The 23,874-nt window shown below is 38.3% G+C and overlaps 1 protein-coding gene and 1 long non-coding RNA gene across 12 annotated transcripts in view; one reads left to right on the top strand and one right to left on the bottom strand.

Annotated features, from left to right (window-relative positions):
- RAPGEF2 (Rap guanine nucleotide exchange factor 2) overlaps positions 1 to 23,874 on the bottom strand; it is a 292,166-nt gene that overhangs the window by 112,357 nt on the left and 155,935 nt on the right. For 6 of the 10 annotated variants that reach the window (XM_039539178.1, XM_039539187.1, XM_039539182.1 and 3 more), the window contains exons 5-7: positions 20,978 to 21,053; positions 16,188 to 16,355; positions 13,450 to 13,467 (exon numbers count right to left, since the gene is read on the bottom strand). In XM_039539178.1, coding sequence (XP_039395112.1) covers positions 13,450 to 13,467; positions 16,188 to 16,355; positions 20,978 to 21,053 — 262 coding nt within the window. The remainder of the gene's footprint in view (positions 1 to 13,449; positions 13,468 to 16,187; positions 16,356 to 20,977; positions 21,054 to 23,874) is intronic. The other 4 variants (XM_039539181.1, XM_039539186.1, XM_039539179.1 and 1 more) reach the window with 1 other exon arrangement.
- Positions 13,206 to 23,874, top strand: part of LOC120405560 — an 83,567-nt gene continuing 72,898 nt past the window's right edge. For both annotated transcript variants that reach the window (XR_005598670.1, XR_005598669.1), the window contains exon 1: positions 13,206 to 13,352. This is a non-coding gene — a long non-coding RNA (uncharacterized LOC120405560). The remainder of the gene's footprint in view (positions 13,353 to 23,874) is intronic.

Raw genomic sequence — 23,874 nt, 5'->3', positions numbered from 1 at the left:
CCCACGGGGTTCAGAAGAGCCATTGAGCCAGCGCCTGCCACTGCAGAGGCCAAGACATCATGGGTAGCAGCTGCCCTTCCTCCTGCCACGAGCGGTGCCAGCTTCGCCTAGAGGCATAAGACTCCACCTCTGAGTCCAACAAAGACTCCAAACTCGGCGACCAAAGCGGTGCGTAGCGAGACAGTTCCAGGAAGCGGTACCAAGGTGAGGGGGAGCAGTGCCTCACCATCATTGGCTTGCCCCTAGAGGCCATGGTGCCTCTTTGCGGCGCTGGTGCCATTGCGGGTGCAGATGCAGGGGACTGCACTGTCATTGCTATGAACTCCCTAACCTCAAATGCATCCGGTGTAGATAGAAGGTTTATATCCTCCTCCCGACACTCCCACACCGGGGAGTCCACTAGAACCAGACCCGACGGACCTCCCTGTGAGGCCAGAGTCAATGGTGCCAACTGAGTTGGATCAGGGTGTCCTGGAGAAGAAGTCCACTAGGGGATCGTTTGCTGTTAGCAAGAGAGGGCTGCTCCAATGACCGTCACTGGTGGTAAGAAGGAACTGAAATGGCAGCGGGTCGACAGGAACCTATAAACACTGCCATGAAGGTGCCACGGGGGGGCTCCACAGCTGACTTGATGGGTACTGCTAGAGGAAAAACCTTCCGGTGACTGTAACGTGGTGCACACACACCTCCTTGGAATCCACGTGAGCAATCACTCTACGAAGAATAAATAGATTCATAGAACTGGAAGGGACCTCTCGAGGTCATTTAGTCCAGTCCCCTGCACTCAAGGCAGGGCTAATTATCTAGACCATTCCTGACAGGTGTTTGTCTAACCTGCTCTTAAACAAACGTCTTATCAAATTCACCACATAGAGTTTTTCCTGTTAGAATGTTATTACTTCAGCCAAAACATAAAGGATTAAACATGATAAATATCACCACTTTACCTTTTAAAACAGACAGGCAGTGGTATTATTAAATTAATGAAGCTCATTGCAATCAATTAATATCCTGGCAACACCAAAGCTACACTTACTTCATTGTAATGACTGCTATTTTGATAACCCATTTACTAATGTTACAGAACGTTTGAACAAATGCCCTTATGTTGAGCTATTACTGCAGATGAATCTATAATCCGGATCTTTAATATAATGACAAGGCCGGAGTACAGTCAGACTGGTGCCTCAGCTGGGCTTGATGCATTGTGGTCTGCAATCTTCCCTTTGATTACAAACCGATTTGTCACCTTGTGTACTCAGCTCTCCGTTTTTAGTAGAGAAAACATTCTTATCTTTGTATGTCATATTCCTCAAAACATCAGCAAGGTGCAAAGCGTACAAAAAGTATTCTAAAACCATCATCAAGTCTTCATTTCTGACTGTTGACAATTGCTTTAGAACAAAAATATGAAGCAACTGTGGAACTGCTTGTGGCACTCTTTGTAGTGCGTGTTTGTGTCCCATTTTCAGGATTTATAATTTAGCTGGAAAAACCTACTTTACATAAAACCTTCCCACAAAGACTCAGCATGCAAAAACGCTTTTGTATTTTATTTTTAATTATGGTTTATTCCAAATAACTGTGTTTTTGCACTAGTGACCTTTTTTCCATTCACTGTTTTGTACTCCTGTAACTCATATATCATGGTTCAACTGTCTAAAATTTTATTTTAAAAGATTATTTAAAGTCTATGCCATTAATATTTGATATAACCTCTATGCTTATCAGTCATTTATGTAAAAAATTCATGTATTCTGATTTTAATTTTATATACATTTTCCATAAAAGCAATTTTTTACCATCTACATAAATCTAGATGGAGTTTAATACTGTATTAACAACATTATTGGTTTTAAAGGAAATATAGACCTGCTTTTATTATTACTGTTAAACACTAAAAATGTAATAATAATTTTGGATTTATATTTCTGGCCATAAAGGCACAATGATTAGAGTTTTAAAAATAATTTTTCCTTCAACCATTATCTTACAATATCCGCTGTGAAAAAAAAAACTATTTCTTCGCAATATTTTCTTCCACTATACAAGCAGTTTGCTTCTATATTCTAACTCTGCGCACCTATAACAAAATCTGTCCTTGACTAGTTCATTCTGAAGTGGATGGCTATTTTCTGGATGTCAGTAATTATTGTGCAGAAAGAGCTTTGTTGCATTAACTGTCTCCTTTCCATATCCAAACAGATAATTGGAGTCTCATTGAGTATGGATGGCTATGAGGTCATCCCATTATTTAGCAGGTTCTCTCATCTTGGTAGGTGGAAAGTAGTTACAAGAATGTACTAATCAAATTGGAAAACAAGGATCTCAATGACAGCATAAAAACACTAGGACTACTGTGCCTTCTGCTTTCTAACTGTGAAAAACAGCAGGGTGTGTGGTGTGGGAGGGAAGGCATACATGACCCTCTGAGGCCAAGTTTGATAGAGGACATTATAAGACTGGAGAACTCTGATTCTTGTGTCTTGAAAAGAATTTGGCATTCCGATTTGGCCAGAAGGATAAGGGAGAAGGCTCAGTAACGGAGACCCAAATCTCCATGTTGTTAGCTTGAAAGAACATGGGATAGAACACTCCATTGGGTCCTTATTTTGTCTTCTATTTACCTGCTATGGAATTGAGTTCTCCAGAGATGTGGAAGTGCCCAAATGAATTTTAGCTTCTTCTCTACCCCATGCATAAGAATTTCCTTATGCATGGGGTAGAGCGGATGGCTGTGTACCTCCTTGCTTGTTCATGTACACCACAGCTGTCCCAGTTGACTGTTGTCATGAGGATACAGTGGTAGGATATTTTTGAGAACCAGGTGGATTGCCTTGAACTCTAGCCAATTTATGCTGTTCACTGCTCCCTTGGACCAGAGTATTAGTGTTAATTACTGGGCACCATAGGCTCATCACCCAGACAAGATGGCTTCCTTTATGACTGTAAGCCCAATGGTTTTGAGAAAGTTCAGACTTGATCATTTCCATTTGAGACCACCGAGACAGAGAGGAAATGACCTTATGGGCTACCAAAATGTTTTCAGAATTAGGTGAAAAAAGGAGCGAGTGTCTGTCGTCTCTGGTCATCCTTGGAGACTTGCTCTCTCTTACCCCAAATTTTAGTAAATGGGACATTGTTTCTAACATTTGAGTATGCCTCGTTGGATTTTGGCTAAGAAGAGAGGTATCAAACTCTTATTACATACCCCAACCAACTCAGTGTTGTGTTTAAATGGAAGGGTGTAGTTACCCCAGTTAAGTTAATAAGCTGTAATGCACTTTTGTCTCTTTAGAGGAACAAATTAACCTTATTATTTCCCTGAATTGTCCAAGAGAGGGCTGGACATTGCAGAGCACATGGTTTTGGTAAAATTCAGGACTGAGAGTGCACTGAAATCACCTTGCTAGTTGTAGACAAGGCTGATGGAAGCAAGAGTGGGGCTATAGACAAGCTGCTCGGACAAGAGCTGCTGAAGCAGGGCTGTCCAGCACACGGATGCTTCAGGGTGTGACCTGCTTGCTCATAGACTGAGTATGAGCATACCAGGCAGAGAGCTTCACCAGCAGAACATCGTAAAGGTATCCAGGGTTGCAGAGCAAATGGTGACAACTCTTCACTGGATTGCCCCCTCCAGTAACAAGGTCAATGAATTCAAACATCAGTAACAAAATAGAGTTATGCTATATTAACAATTTTAACTTATTTAAAAGAATACTAAAACACTTTGCAAATTCTATAATCTATCAGTGAAAAAAAAGCAAGTAACATCTTAGTCCTACCAAACATAGAAATTGTGGATGTTTAGTTTTAATTCTACACCGTTTTGTTTTCTGTTATTTATTGTCAGTGTGGTTACTGGTATGCTAACTAAGTATCTTTCCTCTATTGTCATGGATATTTCCAGATCTTTCAAAACTCACTAGGTAACTTGGGGGGGTGAAAAAACGAGTGAGATATAATAACAATTAAAAATATAAATTGGCATTTTAACAAATTATTTTTAGGCCAGTATACCCTAGTTTTCATATCTCAGCTATGCTCATTAATTTAGACAGCACTATTGGTTGTGCTGGTTTTGTGCCAAGCAGCATTAAAATTGTACTGAATCTCTCTGAAAGTTTAGCCAGAAAAAAGACAATTTCTAGATGAACAAAAAAGAAATCTGTGAACATAAGTTACTCAAATATACTAAAAGCAGAAAAGAGTCCTGTGGCACCTTATAGACTAACAGACGTATTGGAGCATGAGCTTTCATGGGTGAATACCCACTTCGTTGGATGCATGTCAAATATACTACAAATAGCTACACCTGACATTTAACTAAACTCCATATTTTATTCATTTTATGTGGTCATCTTAACTCGCTTCAGAGATATGGATTAAAATGAGTTTCTACGAATTCATGAGAATTATTTTTAATTTTGTAGTAGTACAAGATACATATAGCCTTCTGAAAAATTAGAAGTTATTAGTGCTCTGATACACATGGGTGAAGTTTACAAACTTCATACATGTCATAGACTTGGTCCACATTTTCAAATGCTTAGAAATTTATTTGTAAATCAAACTTCTACAAATATATTGCAGGCACTTTTTATCAATCTCAACATTTCTGTTAGTAACAATTTCTTTACACTAAGGCTATTTCTTCATTGAAAGCTATATGTGGATTGAAGATTTTTTTCCCCCTAAAGGGGACATTAAGTAAAATTTTCGAAAATGCCTAAATCTTATTTACAAAACTGACTTAGGCACTCAAAAATGTTACTTTACATCTTTATTTATGGATAAATAACTCAAATGGTAACTGATTTTTGTTCAACACTTAAACTAAATATGCACTTGTGGACATGATGAATTTCTGTCCAAAATTTTACCAAGACAAGACTCTTTGGAAACAAAGGTTTATAATGGAATGTGTATCCATGTTTAATAGTAGATGTGATGTCACTCAGCCAGAGGAAGCAGCACTCTGAGTTGCAGACATCCTAAAGACTTGAAATTTTTGTTAAAATACAATGCTAATTACATGTTTAAACAGCTGCATTTCCTCTTTTGGAATCTTACAAACAAGTGTTTTTGAACACCTGTGATTCACCCTTAAATACCACTTCTAATCAAGTAGAGCTTCTAAATAAAAGAGATGCAACTATATCCCACTAAAATTAATCTGATTCCTATTCAGGTTCTGCAAGCACTCTTAGTGTGCAGTAGTACATCACAAATGATAAACTATCCTGCTATCAATAACCTTAAGGATCCATCCTGAATAAACCTTAGACAACTTCTTTTACATTGTTTCAAGTCAGACACGCTCTGGTCGACTAGCACCAAAGCAGTTGATTGTAAGGATTTCCCTATGTTTAATTTTTATGAACTTTTAAAATAATTCCTTCAGAACAACAAACAAACAAACAAACAACAAAGCCAGAAAAAATACAAGGGAGCACATGAAATACAGGGCATATTTAGCCCAAATACATGGAATATCCTTGTGACAGTGCAGTGTATTTGACAGGGCATTTGACTGGGAGCTGGAGTTCTAGGTTATGATCCTGGCTCAGCCACTAATCTGTTAGCTGACCTCGGGCTAGTTACATCACCTGTCTGTGCTTCTGTTTCACCTTCTGCCTTTTGTGTGTCTTGCCTGTTCAGACTGCGAATTCTTCAGGGACCATCTCACTATGTGTTTGTACAGAACCTAACAAAACAGGACCCTTTAGATATTGCCATTAACTGCTAATACTAAGTAGGCACAACAGAGTTAGACAATTCTGATTTTCCTCTGAAGTATTTGACAGTTGCAAGGACTGCAAGGCTCCACTGTTCTCAACCATTGTTAAAACGCTGAAATTTGGGAAGAAAAGTATCATATGCTGACCTTGAGTCAAGATCTACACTTAAAACTTAGGGCTGGGTTTTCACCAAGGAGAGATCGTCACTGTTGCAACTGACACAGGGATCAATTTAGCAAACCTAGTGAAGAGCTGCTAAATTGACAGCAGGGCGCTTTCCAGTCGTCCCCGGTACTCTAGCTTTCCGAGAAGAGTAAGGGAAGTTGACCAGAGAGTGTCTCCCATAGATGTGGTGCAGTGAAGACACCGGGGGTATGTCAACCTAAGCTATGTCGACTCCAGCTACATTATTCACGTAGCTGGAGTAGTATAACTTAGGTCAACTTATCCCCATAGAGAAGACAAGCCCTTAGACAAAGACAGACATAGCTATGTCAGTCAGGGGTGTGGAAATGGGTAAATTGACAAAATTGGCTACTCTGCTTGGGGATTTGGATTAACTACAGCAATGGAAAACTCCTATGTCATGGCACTACAGCAACATAGCTGCAGCAATGCCCTCCTGCAGTGTGGATATGCCTTAAGTCTTGGTAGTAGGTGAAGGAGGAATAGGTTTTCTAATACACTGTTCTGAAATGTGATGGCTCATGCATTTTTAATTGTATATTTTGTTAGTAATGCTTAGTTTAAATGCTTCATTAAAACAAATATTTTACAAGAGCTTTGAACTCTACCCTTTTAAGTAAATTCCTTCTGTAAAATGGTAATTTAAGAAGATTCAAAATAACTAAAAAACCATCTTAGGATTAGCACCCTTATTAACAATCTTTAAAGAGAGAGCAAGTATTAAAGGACCTGGATATTTATTATCTTTCTATTTATCTAAATGGTGTTGATATCTCAACAAAGTCTGCATCTTTTAAAGAGCTGTGCAAACAATATAAAAAACCTCAAGTCTATTCACACATAGACCACCCCCCATAACAATACACATGTAAGATATTGTTTGATACTGTATAACCTTAACCTGAAGGTAGATATTCTATACTAATTGTTAAAAACAACAAAAGAAAATGCCACAATTACAATTTTTAAAGATAAATAGCAGAAATTCTAGCTATTTTTTCCACTGGGAATGATCAGCTTAGGAAACCAGAGTTATGCACGAGAATTTGATTTTTCTGTTGAAACAGTGAGCATACATTTTGTTTTAAAGATAAACCTAGCATTTAATGCTACATCAATAGCCCCATGTCAGCTAGACAAAATTATACATTGTAACAATAAAAAAAGAAATCCACCTCATAAGCCAATGATGATAAAAACTCATCCCTATTGTGGTAAATCTATATTTTTCTTAAGAAAGTTCTTACATGTTTACAAACAGAGCATTGTCAATATTCACAAATTGAAAACAGAAACCAAACTGGCAGCATTATTACTGACAGCTAAATTGCCTGAAACACGGTATGACTTGATACACAGTACTCTACTTTGAATTTCCAAATGCAACCAAAAGATGGGTCCAATTATGACATCAGTACAAGCTCTCTTTCCAAGGGGAATGAAAGAACAACAAATCCCAATGGATACACAAGTTCTGCAGCAGAGATGATGTAATATACAAAAATAGACATCTTCAGACAGAAGCTGAAACTTGGATAAACAGCACACTGCATACAATTCTGAACTGCTTTGCATTAATTTGCAATTGCATGCCATTAACAGGAAGAAAGAACAATCTCTGTTTTAACAGACGCATTTCTGATTTACATTACCTATTTAATCCATCACCTGTATATTCTATGGAATAAAATGATAATTTTACACATCCTGATTAAAAAACAGAAATACCTTAAAATAGTAAAAAGACAGAAGTATATCCTGTTAACCAATTCTGAGGCTAGCAGGCCATGATTTCCTGGAAGCACGCATGGAACAGTACTGTATGTATGTATATTCACCTATTGTTCCTTGGCATCTCCACAGAGGACCATTGTATTGCAATTTCTAGACAAAGCAAGGTTAGCTAAAGCTGTACTAGTCTCACAAATCCTTTGCTTTCTGGGCAAATGGCATTGTAACCCAGAATTTCCTCGTTTTTGTGAGTTTATGTCTCATTCTTAAAGATACACACTCACTTATACAGTACATACATACACACACTTCAGAAACAAGTAATTTTAATATTATATATACACATTCAGCATTTGATTATTTATGTTAGAGTAAGTTAAATATATTTTATCTTGATAATCTCTGCAAATTTGAGATATCACCATGAAATTCTATTAAAATAAAGCTAGTTAAAAACAGAAGAATGTTTTAAAATTAAATACTGATTCTTTAAAAAAAAATACTAGGCATAAATATTTTTCCTGATAAAAGAGCCTGAAGGTTCTACAGCATTATGGACCAACCCTTTGCAAATAGACATAACCTTTAAATCATTTTAAATTTTTAAGTTTCAGATGTTATATAGACATTTATACAAATATGTATTCATGTACAAAAGTGTGGGCATTAAACACCCTGAAAACTGTTAAAATTGTAAGCTATCACTTTAAATTCCCCAGTGGTTTTCCTGGTCCTGCTTGCATGCTACCAGGCTCTGTAAGGAAGTGTGTGATCTGGGATTAGCAGCAGTCTGCAGAGAACCAGCCTAGAGTAAGGTGGGGTGAGTTTGTGTCTGTTTCAGGGAGCAGCCTGCTTTGTCTTTGTTTTGGGGTTCTTGAGCATTACAGCTCTGAATGCTAAGAAATAAAGTAGTGTTATGTTGTAACCTTCCAGCAAGAGTATTATGTTTTTTTCCGTGTGCATGCTGTGAACATAACACTTTCCTGATCCATATTCTCTTTATGCTTGCACCTTCCCAAATCCCTCACTGTATTCTTGCTTCATCTGCACAGCTCTGCAGAAGATGAGTAAATATGTTGCCAAATAAACTCAGTGAGAATGGAGGAACTACATATGAAATCAGCATTCTGGAATGAACAGTCACGCCTGATGTAAGGATTTTTAGTAAAAGAATCTATATTAAAATAAATAAATAAATAAATAAATAAAATATATTAGAAATTTGTTAAGATTATGAGGAATATGAAATTGAAGCTGTTGGGGTCTTGAAGAGACTAACAGTGGTCTTTTCATATTAACCTCATTTCTTGTGATTGATATAAAGTGCATGTGGGCTGACAAACCATGTTCTTAGATTCACTTTGATACAAAACTATGATGGCTGAAGTATTATATAAAAATCAAATTGGAAAGTCAGCTTTAAGTATATGACTATATTGGCATCAATTTACTGTACAGAATAAGGAGCACTGAAATTAGCAGACAGAACATTTGAGTTTAAAAGCAAGGTAATTGCATTAGTGAAGCATATTACAGTGCCATAAAGTCTGGATTGTTGAGGAATATGCTTTGCATTCTTACCTATTAGAAGTGAATGCATTTTTAATTTCTTTAAATTTGCTTTCTTTGTAATTGGGCTTAGTGTTCCTTTATGATATCCCTTTTCTAATCCCTCTATTCTTTTATTCTGATCCTTTATTCTTTTTATGTGAGGTCATGGTGGCATTTCCCTGGGATCTGAACAGGGACTTTCCCTCATTCCATACAGTCCTAGCTAAAATGCAGAGAAAGGCCCTTGATTCCTAAGACAAGAATCAGGGCTGATCTAAAGAGGCATCACTTCCTTTAACTCTTCCAAAACTCAATGTATTAGAGGGTGCCCATGAATGTCACAGGAATCCCATCCATCCTAAGACTGGTAGCAATACATGTATAACCCCCATTCCCTACATCTATCTAATCCGTTAATATCCACACCTTCAGTTTAAACATTTTTTTCCATACAATTATACATCAAATCTTTTCCTCCTGTTTAAAATTTACATGTATGTGCTACTCCAAAAGCTCGAGAACTAAGTAAACATTAGCCAATATCACAAGCATTTAGACTGTTCACTTTTTTAAAAGCTTGAGATATTCACAGTGTAGTTGGATCAGCCAGTCATGTAACTCTTAAGGTAATAACTGGAGATATACCAATCTCCTAGAACTGGAAGGGACCTTGAAAGGTCATCAAGTCCAGCCCCCTGCCTTCACTAGCAGGACCAATTTTTGCCCCAGATCCCTAAGTGGCCCCCTCAAGGATTGAACTCACAAACCCTGGGTTTAGCAGGCCAATGCTCAAACCACTGAGCTATCCCTCCCCGCAACTGTGGCCATCACATCTGGAGCTCAACCTCAGTGGGTTGAGGAGCATGTTCAGTGCACTAGGAATTTTTCCAAAGACTATCAGCAGCTACTTACTTAAAGCTTTATTGATTATGTTCAAATGGCAATTTTCAATCTTACAACTTGTTCCAATCTAAACAGATTTTCATGGGGACAGTAGAAGATATCTGTCTGCCCCTAGCACTACCCCTCCCGGCTTATGTTCATGCTCCAAATCATGGATGTACTAGACCGTCATGGTTACAGGCCCAGCTGCACCTCTATCCCTTTCTAGTCTCTGGGTGCAACCCCTTCAGATGTCAGGCCTCATGCCTTTACCTATTCCAGGTTATAATTCTGCTATTCTCTCACTCTTACACCAAACCCTAGGCTACAGATCCTTGTGCACAGCTGTGTTTACCCTGCACCTAGGGATTGGCAAATGAGGTTCTTCCTTTCAAGAGACTGAAACCATAGCTTACAAAACAATCTTCTAAAACCAAAGTATTGTTTATTTTAGCAGTGGGAACAAAGCATGCAGGGAAAAAAAGGATTTTAGAACAAAAGCAATCTATATGAATAGATATCTTACCTAAAGACTTACTATTCCATGATGGTAACCTAGGAACACCCAACTTCTTCAGACACCCCGGCACATACCTTTGTCAGCTCAGTTCCCCCAAACAATCCCCCCTCTCGAGAGTCCCTTTTTAAACCCTGCTACAATTCTCTTTCCTCTTAGGTATTCACAGGCCCTTTCATCACCAGGCATTGTCTCCTAAGAACCCTCAAGTGTTTGTGAACATGTGGCTTATCTTGAGACATTCTTTTTCCTGTCTGCTTGTGTTTTCTTACAGACCCTATTAATCTAAACCAACATATTCAGATACTAAGCAAACATCAACACAGTTTTCATAAATTATTACAGAGCAGCCCCAATTCTGGCACATGGGCACTAGAACACCTACAAAAATTGTACTTTGGTAAACCTATCTAATTTTCCCTAATCTTATTAATGGAAATGGCTGTTTTTGCTGAAGTTTTGAAAAAAATCTCAAGAAGATACAAAGCATGAAAAATTCCAGCCCAAATGGTTAAAGTTTGGCAAAGTTATAAGTCACCAAAAATAAAGGCTTATGAGGGAAAATGCTTTGTTGAGCATCTCTAACTATAGGCAACCAGCTCTGACTATAATACATGCAAAGACACCAAAATCCCCATTTTAAGATCAACCTTAAGCATTCTACCGGTTAGATTAATATGAAACTCTTGCATATTTAACTATCTGAAGCTATTACTAGAATACCTCTCCTACACTGTTCTATTCTGATCCTCTTAAAAAAACTGTCTAGAAAACTACATTAATTTTTAAGGGTCATACTTAAGATCAGAATCCTGGTCTATTTCATATGATCATTCATATTTAAGACTATTAAAAAGGACTATTAAGCCAACATATTGTATCAATGATGAAGTATGCCCCCTCACATTCTAGTAAGAATTTGAACTACCATAGTTAACACTGGACTGTATTTCCCTACTATTACTGTGCATTTAGAGCTCAATTTTTACCCCACCTAAGTCATGGGGAGTTTTACCATTGATTTCAAAAGAGATGAGGACTAGGCTCCTAGAAAGATAAAAATATATTTTTATTGTTACAAAAAGATGGTATTTCAGCACAACAGGCTCTTTCACACCTAACAGCTTTGTAAGAAACAGCACTGAAGCCCTTTTGATAATCCCAAAGAACAAGAAACCTTCAAACACACAAATGAATTGAGTACCAGTACAATAGTTCATTAGCAGTGTAGCGTAGGGTTAGCTAAAAAATAGTAATCAAATTTCCGGCTATAAGGTCAGAAGGATAAAGCAAAAAAAAAAAATATATTTTGCTCAAAGCAAGGATCTTAAAGAAACTTGTTCTTTTAATTTGTCAACCAAGCTCTACATACCAAAGGGATTTCTTTATGTTTTACATCACTAACTCTGTGGCACAAAATATACCAAATACATTCCTATAAAGTATCACATATAGTATATGCATAAGTGTTTTTTTCCCATTTGCATCAATGTAATTAAAAGTAAAATTTAAAATCATAAAGCATGACATCTAGGTCTTCATAGCATGTTGGTATTTAAGAGTTGATCAGAGACAGAAATCCTACAGTCTTTTAATTTTTGTTCAAGTGAGACAGGCTCCAATCTAGAACTTCACTTATTCACTCAGACATGACTTTCCCGACAGTGATTCTTCAACATGTTCTGGTAAGCCCATTCAAACTCCTTCCCCATTTCAATCAAGAGCAACTGAAGAGTGCCGTAATAAAGTCTAATCTCACTGTCTCATGCTGAATCAAACAGCAGCAAAATGGCAAAAGCAAAACCTACAAATTTTCAGCTAACAAAATTTCCACTGCCTACTTTTTCATTTCTCCAACTTATTTTCCTGACCTTACAAAGTGCAAGGGCAGAACAGCTACAAATGGACTTTATTTTTGGAACCAATACAAAAGTCTAATAAGTTATCTTTCCTGAGGAAATACATAAATGCATTATGTTAAATATACTATTTTCTTTATTTCTGTGCATTGCACATCATCCTCCAGTGATATCGCCTCAATCTTGTGATGTCATGAAGGCAAGGAAGAAGGTAAATTACAGTAGATCATCAAAGATACGAACACCAGAGTTACAGTCTGACTGGTCAACCAGACACCATGTGAAACCAGAAGTAACCAATCAGGCAGCAGCGGAGACCAAAAAAAGCAAATACAGTACTATGCCTGTATTGCATCTTAAAGATAGGCACATCTGGGCTGCCTGTCCCCACCTCTACCCTCACCCCCACCCACTTACAGATTCACAGGTGAAGCTGTGAGCCCTCACTGCCAACTCAAGGCAGCCAGAGCAAGAATGGCACTGGGGTCTGTGATGCTTTCATGTGAGCCATGGGTGCTGTTTTCACACACACCCCTTGGGAGGGAGGTTGCTGTTTTCACCACCCCCAGTCCCCCCGCGGGGAAGGAGATGCACTGTTTTCACCACCACCACCCTTCCCAGCCCACCACAGTCACAGGACAAGCTTGCTCCAGCAGAGAAAGAAGCTGCCTGCAAGGAAGCTGCCTATGGAACCTGGAGCCGGAGCTGAATTTTGTCAGTTACGGAACATTTCAGTTACGGACAACCTCCATTCCTGAGGTATCTAACTCTGAGGATCTACTGTAATCAGGTTAAGGAGACTGTGTGCTGTCACCAAATCCCGCATTTATTTTAAGCATTCCCACTATAGAAGAAATACAGAAAACATCAATAAAGAAAACAAAGGTAGGACATAACACTGCATTGGTATTATGACACAATTAATCACACTGGAAACTTACAAGTAAAACTGTTAGTGGACCATATGTATAAATTACAATACCTGAGGTTTAGTGCATTCCTGTGAGCCAAAATGAAATGAATGCCATATAGGAAGAAAGGAAAAGATGAACATTATCAGACATGCTATAGTAAATACCACCATCAGATAATGTTAAAATTATTTTAAGGTGAGTCCTGTTCCCTGATAAATTGGCTGTTTGTGTAAATGTTCTGTAATCCATGCAACAATTAAACATAATGCACTTAGCTTTATTTACAATTTTTGCAAAGTATTGTCATGCATTTTCCATTTTATAACTATCTTTATATAATTTCATCTACATTTTCACTATAGCCAACTTCCTTCAGAAATGCTATTTTGCATGTCATTTTTTGACTATTATGAACACCAGCTTTTTAGGTACACAATCACTTGGGCCAATGTGAAGTAAAATATTGATAATCTTTCAGCAAACATTTCAGTGATGTGGTAAGTAAGGAACTTGTATAAAATAAAATTAAAGAATCTAGTTTACTCTAAAGCTATGCAATCTATTTTCTGGATGAAGTTATTTTATTTTATTTTTTATTATTGATATTAATGTATTTAACACGCAAATCAAAACATACCCACAATGGACACTAAATTAGATCATGCAACTGAAGACTAATCCAATATACTTGACCATTCATTTCATATGGGGGTTTTCAAAATCTTTTTTTTAAAATGTGTTAGTTTATTCATGCCAACTTCTAAATTTTAGATAACTGAAGGCCTATCCTGAGAGCTGCTGACTAATGGGAATTGTGACTGGTCAGAACCTCTCAGGAGTTGTACTAAAATAATGTACTTTGCATTCCTATCAGTTTCAGAGAATACATTTCAGTACCATTTTAAAGACACATTTAGATTTTCAAACAATTTTGATTTTAAAACAAACAAAAAGCCTTTTGGGTGCCCAAAAGGCAGAAGAGTGAGGAAGCGACAATCTACACAGATGTGACTGACTGGAAAACGCAGTATATAGAATATAAATAATATCAATGTGATTGGAATGTAAACAATGAAGATTATTTTTATTTTTATAGTGCTTGGTAAAGTCTTCAATTTCCATAACTTCAATTTGAACTTGCTGCTCTTAATATTTTCCCCCAAAAGGATCTCAAGTAATTAAATAATTCATTTAAATTATACATTGATTTTTTACAAAAAATAATTTGTCAGTAATTATTTCAGGTTTTACTGACAGTCTACCTGGCATTCTCATAATGTATTTCCCAACAGACTTGTAAATTCATTATGAACTTAAACAGAATGATTAACGATGAGCTTTTGCTCTTATTACTGGATTTAAATCTACACCAACCCATTACGTATTCTTAAAAAGTAATTTATACAACAGGTGTAGATTAGATGTATAAGTTACATCTATAAAAAAACCATCAACAATTCCTTCCTCCACATGACCCAAATATGCTTGCCACATAAAGGTGGTTTGTGACAAACCAGTATAATCTCTTATCTTAAAACTGCAAAAGAGTTATACGAATGAGCCAAATGAAATGACTCAATTCAGAAATTCATAATAAATTTGGAAAAAATCAAAATTGCACAGAACATTAAACCATTAAAAGGGGCCTGTTGTATAAACAAAATACATAAAGTGTTGATGCAAGATATATTTATTTAACTCACGAGGAAAAATCTCTAACAGTGGACGTAATCAAACATCTACACATTTACAGTCATGCAATGGATTACAACAAGGAATTGGCAACAAGTAAAGGAATATGGATGGAGAAAATGAGGGGGAAAAAACACTACTTCAAATCAGAGATAGCATTTTTAAAACAATCAAGCCCTGACTCTGCAAACACTTGTGTGCTTGAGTAACTTTATACTCAATATGACCAATCACATGCATAAAGTTATCTATGTGTATACTAGTATATTTTTGTAGGTTCAAGGCCATAAAAAACAGCTGAATACAGGATCTGAAGGCCACTTACTTTTCTGAGTATTTTGTATGCTGCTGAAGTTAACACCAAAACTAATTACTCTTATCCTAGTAGACCCTTCCACAACAGAAAAATAAAATAATCCAACAAATAATTTTGTAGAACACCTTTAAAATATTAGTACTTATGATCTTGCATCTTTTATGAAGGAAGCCTATAATTTTCAATCTGTAAAATTACACAAAACTATTTTGAAGAAAATTCTGACAATGCTTTGTCTGACCATAAAGGACAGACTGCAGTATTTCGCTCTGGGCAAAAATATCATGGTTCAGACTGATACTTCTGGTCTCTCATTAGTCAGCAATAAAAGTTAGTTTAATATTCCCAGCTCTGGGTCTTGCATAGAGAAATGACAAGCCAAATCATGGACTATTTCTACCACAATGCACAGGAATACTGCACACCAAAATATTTCTATTACATTTTCAATTATTGAAAGGAAATTTGAATCACACGTATTAGGTAACTGATTTGTTTCAAAGTTGCCAGAAATGACTGAAATAGCGAGTAAAGATATGTGCTGTCCTCTTGCCAGCATTGTTTAACAACAACAAATGTGCAACAAATTAAGTGTTCTTAACTCTCAATCTGAGTTATGAAGCAAATTACATGGGCACACGCACACACTTTGGGCCAAATTCACTGATACCCTAAGGAGAAATTCCCACACAGAATTCCACCTGCTTAGGCCAGCAGTGAATTCGACCTTTCAGGTGATTATTTTTGTAAAAATGTTTTTCCCTTGTCTTGTATTTAAAACAAATATAGGTAACTTACCGTATGATAACCTCTAGGTAAAGGTGGCTTCCCCACAGGATAAGGATCCACAGTATCAATAATGGTTTGTCTTTCTCCTTTTTGATTGATTTTCCTAAATCTCCTTCGGGATTGTCTATGGGAAGCTTGACGCTGGAAATATTCTTCATTTTCATCCATATAGTCCACCTATAATAAAATAAATACAATGAAGGGTCATTTCCCTACAAATTAAAGCTACTGCATATTCTGCAATAAAACAGAAGCCTATCTTTTCATCTGCTCTTAGCTTTTATTTTAGACAAACCTTAAGTATAAGTGCCACTGCTACTGAACAAGCCCACTTTAGTTTAATTTTTAAGGGCCATACTTTAGTTTAAAATTTAGTTTATGAAAGGGCACTTTGAACTCCATTTCAGAAAACGTGGTTGGTTATGAATTTCCTGCATTTTCAACAGTGAAAAGCATGAAAAGCATGAACTCGGTGCCAAGAAATCAAATGTCCGCAGGGATGAGAAAGAACAAGTATTACTATGAAAAGAGTTATTGAGCAGACACTTTCACATATTATATAAGTGCCTTACTCTATTTAAAAAAAAAAGTTAACATCCTTTTCCTCAATTTTTATTCTTACACAGTGATGTTTTTGTCTATGCAATAAACTGGCAAATGAAGCTCTCCCCTGGGAAGGAACTTGTAGCTTTCCTACAGATTTCAATGGGTCATACTGGGACCTTCCACTCCAATCCTGCCTCTCTTCAATAGGCAACACTGTTTGAATTATGTATTTTAAATATTTTGAGACTTTTAAAGAGGAATTTTCACATCAGAGAAATTTGAAAAAGATTAAATTTACATAAAAGGAAATTTTATTTGTAATAATAGGAAAGGAAAAAAACCCAGAACATTTCTAGTAGATGAGTGTATGAATAAGGAATTTCCCGCTCAGCAATATCAATAATCTCTCTCTGTTCTGCAGGCTGCAGCAAAGTCACAGTCATGTTACTACATAGTAATGTATTGCTATGAAAAATGTTTTTACAATTCAGAATACTGACTTTCATGCAAGATAAAAAAGTTGTAGTAATTTGGCTTTTTGTATCTCTCTACCCTGTGCCCATCTTACTACTGAAACATCATCATTTCATGCTAGAATTACGCCACATCTAGAAGGAAGCAGAAAGTGGCAAAAACTGTCTAGTATTGTCCTTGTGTGCAGATTAAATCCATTCACATTCCTCAATCTGTATCCCAAGGCCAAAAAGATTATTCCCCAAGAGAAATAGGACATAAGTAGGTGGGTTAAGAAAAGAAGATGACAAACTACCGCCATGCAGGTGATTTTTTTCCTTGTCACGTTTCTTTTCACCATCTATACAAATGAAACACCATTACATTCTGCTGACATGACAAGAAGTTTTAATAAGAACTAGTCCTACCCTAACCAGGTGTATAAAGTATGACTAAACATAAACTATTAAGGGTATGTCTACAGCACAATTAGACACCTGTGGCTGTCCCATGCCAGTGACTCAGGCTCACGGGGCTTGGGCTAATGGGTTGTTAATTGCAGTGTAGACGTTCAGGTTTGGGCTGCAGCCCAAGCTCTGGGACCCTCCCACCTCATAGGATCCTAGAACTCAGGCTCCAACCCAAACCCAAAAGGTCTACACCATAATTAAACAGCTTTGCCTGAGCAAGTTGGCACAGGCCAGCCACAGGTTTTTAATTGCAGCGTAGACATACCCATAGACACTTATGGTATGCAACAGATGTGTGGTGATGACTTGGTAGCTGCTCCACATGTTGTCCTCTGAATATTGAGTTCTTTCCATTCCAAGTGCAGTCAGTCCTCCAAAAGGTTGGGCCAAAGTATACTTCAAAGGCTTAACCAAGAGGTTCCAAAGCTGCTCTTATTCACAATCTACTTTAGATGGATTGTCAGCTAAGTGCTCTCATCCAACACCCACTACAGGCCCCTGTCATCATGCCTTACCACAGCTGCAGCTTTTTTTTTTTCCAGGTCTCTTTTCCCTGTCACCCCGCTAGGCCCCTTTTCTTATTTTTTCTGTCCTCTCCTCCCCGGCCCCTACATTTTGTGTCCCTCCCTTTCCTCCAACCCATCAAAGAGCTGTGTACCAAAGGCATTCATTGGTACCACCCAAAGCTAAAGATGGGTAACATAGCAGCAGGAATTGTGGATAGCAAGCTGCTCCTGGAACCTGCAGCCACATAGACAAGGTACAATGGGAACAGGGAGACAAAGTGGGTGGATTCACACCTTGAAAGGAGCTGACTGCCACTTTCCCCACAGCAGAATTATGGGGTTTGGATTGGAGGGCGGGGGTAGGAACAGGCATTTCTCATTTCTACTTCCCTCTATGCTGTGACGTCATTAAAATAAAATGCATCAAAGTTTTATTAGCAGGATGGCGACAGAGGACAAGGTAAACTGCTATTACACAACCAAAGTATTAATTTAGAGCAAGGGTCTCAAAGTCCCAGCCCATGGGCCATCTGTGGCCCAGGAACCTGCCCAATGTGACCTGCGGGGTTCCAGCAATTTTGGGGCCGGGTCTCTCCCTTGGCACCACCTGCTGCCATGCACTCCCTTCCCCTCCACCCCTCGAGAGTCCCCCAGGTGATTTAAAATGGCCCGAGGCCCTGCTCACCACCAGCAGCGCAGCGGAGCAGCTTCCTGCGCACTCGCTCCACGTGGCTGCCGGCTCCTCCCTGCAGTCCCAGGGCGGGGCTGTGCCTCCGTGTGCTGCCCGCACCCCGAGTGCCCCTGCACCGAATGGGAAACTGCAGGGGCAGTGCCTAGGGGTAGCAGCATACGGAGGCCCCCCGGCCCACCCCGCCGTGGAGCCCCAGGTAAGCACCACACTCCCCAACCCTCTCCCGGAGCCTGCACCCCCTCCCCACACCCTCCCAGCCCCTAAACTCCCTCCAACAGCCTGCACCCCTCCCACTTCCCACACACCACCTCCCACCCCCAACTGCCTCCCAGAGCCTGCAACTCCACTCCCTACCCCAGCCCAGAGCCTGAACCCAGCACCCAAACTCCATTCCAGAGCCTGCACCACAGGCCCCCTCCCCCATCCAAACCTCCTTCCAAAGCACAACCTCTCACCCCTTCTGCACCCAAACTCCCTCCCAGAGCCTGGACCCCTACCCCAGACCTCCTCCCCCACCCACACTCTCTCCCAGAGCCTTAGGCAAGTGGGGGGCAGAGTTTGGGGGGGCAGAATTTGGGGGCAGGTTCTGGACGACATGAGTGATATTATTGGCCCACTGGGAGGATTTGAGGACTGGCACTGGCCCTAAGGTAAATTGAGCTTGAGACCCCTTATTTACAGTGAAAGTGGCAAAGAATTTTAAAAACTTGAAGACTAATGGACAGGGGCAGCTCCAGGCACCAGCACACCAAGCGCGTGCTTGGGGCGGCAAGCCGCGGGGGGCGCTCTGCTGGTCACCTCGAGGGCGGCAGGCAGGTTGCCTTCGGCGGCATGCCTGCGGAGGATCTGCTTGTCCCGCGGCTTCGGCGGGCCTCCCGCAGGCGTGCCGCCAAATCCGCGGGACCAGGGACCTCCTGCAGGCAAGCCGCCGAGGGCAGCTTTCCTGCAGTGCTTGGGGCGACAAAATACCTAGAGCTGCCCCTACTAATGGATATACATTTTAAATAAGTTAGAAAGTTACACTTTGTGTGAATGCTATTCTTTAATGCTTCGAGAAGTCAGGACATTTGGATCTCCATCCTTGGAGGTTTTTAAGAGCAGGTTAGACAATAACCTCAGGGATGCTCTAATACTTAGTCCTCCCTTGAGTGCAGGGAACTGGACTAGAAGACCTCTTGAGGTCCTTTCCAGTCCTGTGATTCTTTGATATACTGCAGGTATGAATAACTCATTTCTTCTACAATACTGCCTAATTCACTAATCCTGATTTCTAAAACATCTCCAGTAAATACAGATGGCATTATTTTCCGCAATTGAATATGATTTGCCCTGCATTTGGATAATATGGTGTACGGATAATATGGTGTTTGGATAATTTGGTGTATGGCTATATGGTGATTATGTCTGTGTTATGGTGTGAATACCACATCCTTCAGAAAGAGAGCAAAAGCATTTAATCTCTCCTGTCATGAAGGTATATCTGTTTGGATGATGTGCCCAATGACACTTATGGAAGTGTTGAATTTGAGAACCCTCTGGGGAATAAAGCTATTCTGCACTGGACCACAGCAGGTGTTCTAAATAACAAATAAGTCTTTATATTAGTGATGCCGACAACATTTTAACTATAATAGTAAAAAAAATCCCTAAACTGCATTCTCAAGCCTGACATGTCTGGAATAAAACAGAATTTAATCATCAACTGTTAATAATTCTTAAACTAAACTCAGTTTATCACTTTTAAACAAAGATGCTTAATTACCATGTCACAAATACTCGTGGATAATCATAGCTGCCATCTCTACTTCAAATACGATTCTCTTATCCTTACAGGCATTTTTTAAATTGACTTTTTTTAAACTTGTAGTTTATCATTATTGAAAGATTTATTTCATTCATTTAATTAAATGGCATTTCCAACTTTTGTGCTATGTATTATGATTGCAAACTAGGGCATTGAATTAAAGAAAACCACACACACTAAATTTAGTACTACCTTAAACTGAGTATAGTATAGACAATTCAAAGTAATTTCAAGCACTACCTAATTTTGTTTATTCTTAACGAGAACTTGAAAGTGTAATTTAATTTGAAAAAAATATTGTGTGAAAGAAATGGGCACCACAATCTTACCACAATCATTTCAGATGGCTCTAAAACAATGCATTCACAGCCACGCCTGAAGCTTCCTGCAGAACGCTTGCCAAAACTGAGGAAGAAAAACACCCAATCAGAACAAAATCAAAACTGTAATACAACTCAAGAAAGTATTTAAAAACTCCCCAGACACTTAAAAAGACATAAAAAATACACACATGCTCAGAGCAAAATTTTCGTGCAGATTTTCCCCCTTTGATTAACTGAGGCCAATGCCAATACACTTTTGATTTGTAGAATTTAGGAAGAATTGTTTGTACAGCACCTAGTACAACGAGGGCTCCTAGGCGCTATGATAGCTATAGTAGTAGCAATAATTGTAGATGTGAAACAGTTACATTGATATATATGCAAATAACCAAGTCACAATGTACAAAATTACACCAATATCAAAGAGGCTTTCTAACACCTATATCTCCTTTATAGTTAAATGTAATGTGCTACATTTAAAGATTCTTCTTATAGCTGAATGGATGGGGTTACACAGCTATTCAGCTCTTTACCACATATCCTTCCTTAAAATAATGTCATATGTTGATTCTCCATTGCTTTCTACAAGAAAAAACAGAGTATGACTGTAATGAGAAATAGTTTAAATATTTGCCCATTTAAAGAAATAGGAGCATACAGATAGATCTCAAAATGCTACAAGACTTAAAAGTTGCATTTGGTGTCAAACTGTTACATTATATTCACACATTGCTGGATGTAATTTTTTTTTAAATACACTGAAATGTGATAAAATTGCAAATGGCTGTACCTATGATAGCAATAAAATATTTTGCTGTAAGTACAGATATAGTATAAAGAGATACACTGAATGCCATGTATTAACACAAGACAGTATAAGAACTTAGGACCCACACTATCAGGATGGAAAGCTGGCTTGAACAACATGGAGACTGACCCCTTCCATTGGGGAATTCCTGGATAGTGTATAGAAGGTATAGTCAACTTGATGCTGCCCCTGATAGGAGATACTGAGATAGGAGCGGGAGTGGCTGGAACACCATTAGATCCTCAAGTCCTAGACCAGTGGAGCAGCTGATGGGGGCCTTTACAAGCTGGCATAACATTGATCCAGTTTGTGCCAGAAGCAGAACTGCTCTTTACCCTTTCTGCTGCTTGACCCCAGGATTATGGGAAGGGATATGGAAAGATAAGGACATCTGCTCCACTTCCTACATTCCTGCACTGGAAAGAGATTGTCCAGATTCTAGCACCTGGTCCTTGATATTCAAATCAAATATTTTGCTGGTGATGTCCAACTTCCTTGAACTAAAGTGATCCAGCCACAATGTTTTCCAAAATACTGAATCCCTTTTTCAGGATGTGCACTCTGACAAGACTTTTGAGGTTGTCTTACATGTTAAAAATGCATAGTATGTATATATATACACACCTGTACCCCGATATAACGCTGTCCTCGGGAGCCAAAAAATCTTACTGTGTTATAGGTGAAACCGCGTTATAACTAACTTGCTTTGATCCACCAGAGTATGCAGCCCCCCCTCCCCCGCGCTTTACCGCATTATATCTGAATTCGTGTTATATCGGGTCACGTTATACCGGAGTAGAGGTGTACGTTTTGTTTTGGGTTTTTTTTGCGCAATGTAGTGCCCAAAGATGACTTTTTTCAAAAGCTTGAAAAAATATTTTGTACTTCTCTCATCAAACAGTTTAATCCAACAAACCTCAAAATTTTCAATAAACATGTCAGAAGAGTATCATAAATTTGAATGGGAAAATGGAGATTAAACACATTTTTGGAAAAAGATATCAAAAATCAAACTTACTGTCCCAACATTAAAAACAGAGTTACTAATGTAATTTCAGACTTTGAGATTGTGCCTATTTATCTGTTACACAAGAATGCTGCTATGCATCATTTACAGTTTTATTTAAAAAAAAAGTATGCCAAGTAATGCTTTATTGATTTTTCTCAATTTCATAATGAGGCTAACTAGGAACTTAATGGGTCATTCTTAATGGTATTTCTAGTGAATCTACTACTACGCTACCACCCTGCAGGGTGATTAGTAAAGAATGAAAAATGTCACTTGTTGTCCAAATGGTGATTCATGCACAACAGCATTTCAATAGCTTGCAAAGAAGGCAGTCAAATATTGAAAAGCAATACCAGCTGTGCTCTTTCACCATAACAATGTACATATTGAATGGTACATGAGATTTTTACAATAGACAATGATTTTACAAAATACTGAGCCTTTTTAAAGATTCAATAATAAAAAAATCTAAAATATGCTCAATAAGATGCACACATTTCCAAAGGCAAAGATAAGCATTCTTCTATTGCAGAATACTAAAAGAATGTGTGCTGCCTTACTCATCAACACATTCTTGAATTTTATTCAAATTGCAGCTACCTTTAAAGGGAGAAGGGAAAATTAAACCATTACTTCTTTAATTCTTTGAAAAAAATGCCTTTAAAATCTCAACTATTTGATTTTTTGTCATCACCCACACCAATAACCAAATCAGCTACATAAAAAAATCTCAGGACAAAAAAAAACCACCTAATCAATTGACTGTAAACAAGACGTGGTGGCAAGAATATAACTTTGTATCCTAACTGGAAAAATCAATCAAGGTAAGATCTCTATGTTTCCCTATCATACCTCAAAAAGATTGATTTCTAACAGTACAGTTTTTACTCTAGGTTAGAAATCTGTTCCTGTCACTAGGTTTTTAAACATAACCTTGAAGTAATGTTTTTTAATACACCAGAAAATGAAACAAATACTTGCCTTTCCACTCTACTCTTGCCCCTCTTCTTCTGGAGTTTTTTTGCTGTCTCTTATGGAGAGGAGCTTTTAGTTTTCAACCACTGAATTTGGCCTGACATCACCCTC

This window comes from Mauremys reevesii, linkage group 5 (genome assembly GCF_016161935.1).
Source record: "Mauremys reevesii isolate NIE-2019 linkage group 5, ASM1616193v1, whole genome shotgun sequence".
NCBI classification, from domain to species: Eukaryota; Metazoa; Chordata; order Testudines; family Geoemydidae; genus Mauremys; species Mauremys reevesii.
The sequence above is the reverse complement of the archived record's forward strand: the minus strand, read 5'-3'. Positions and strand labels throughout refer to the sequence as shown.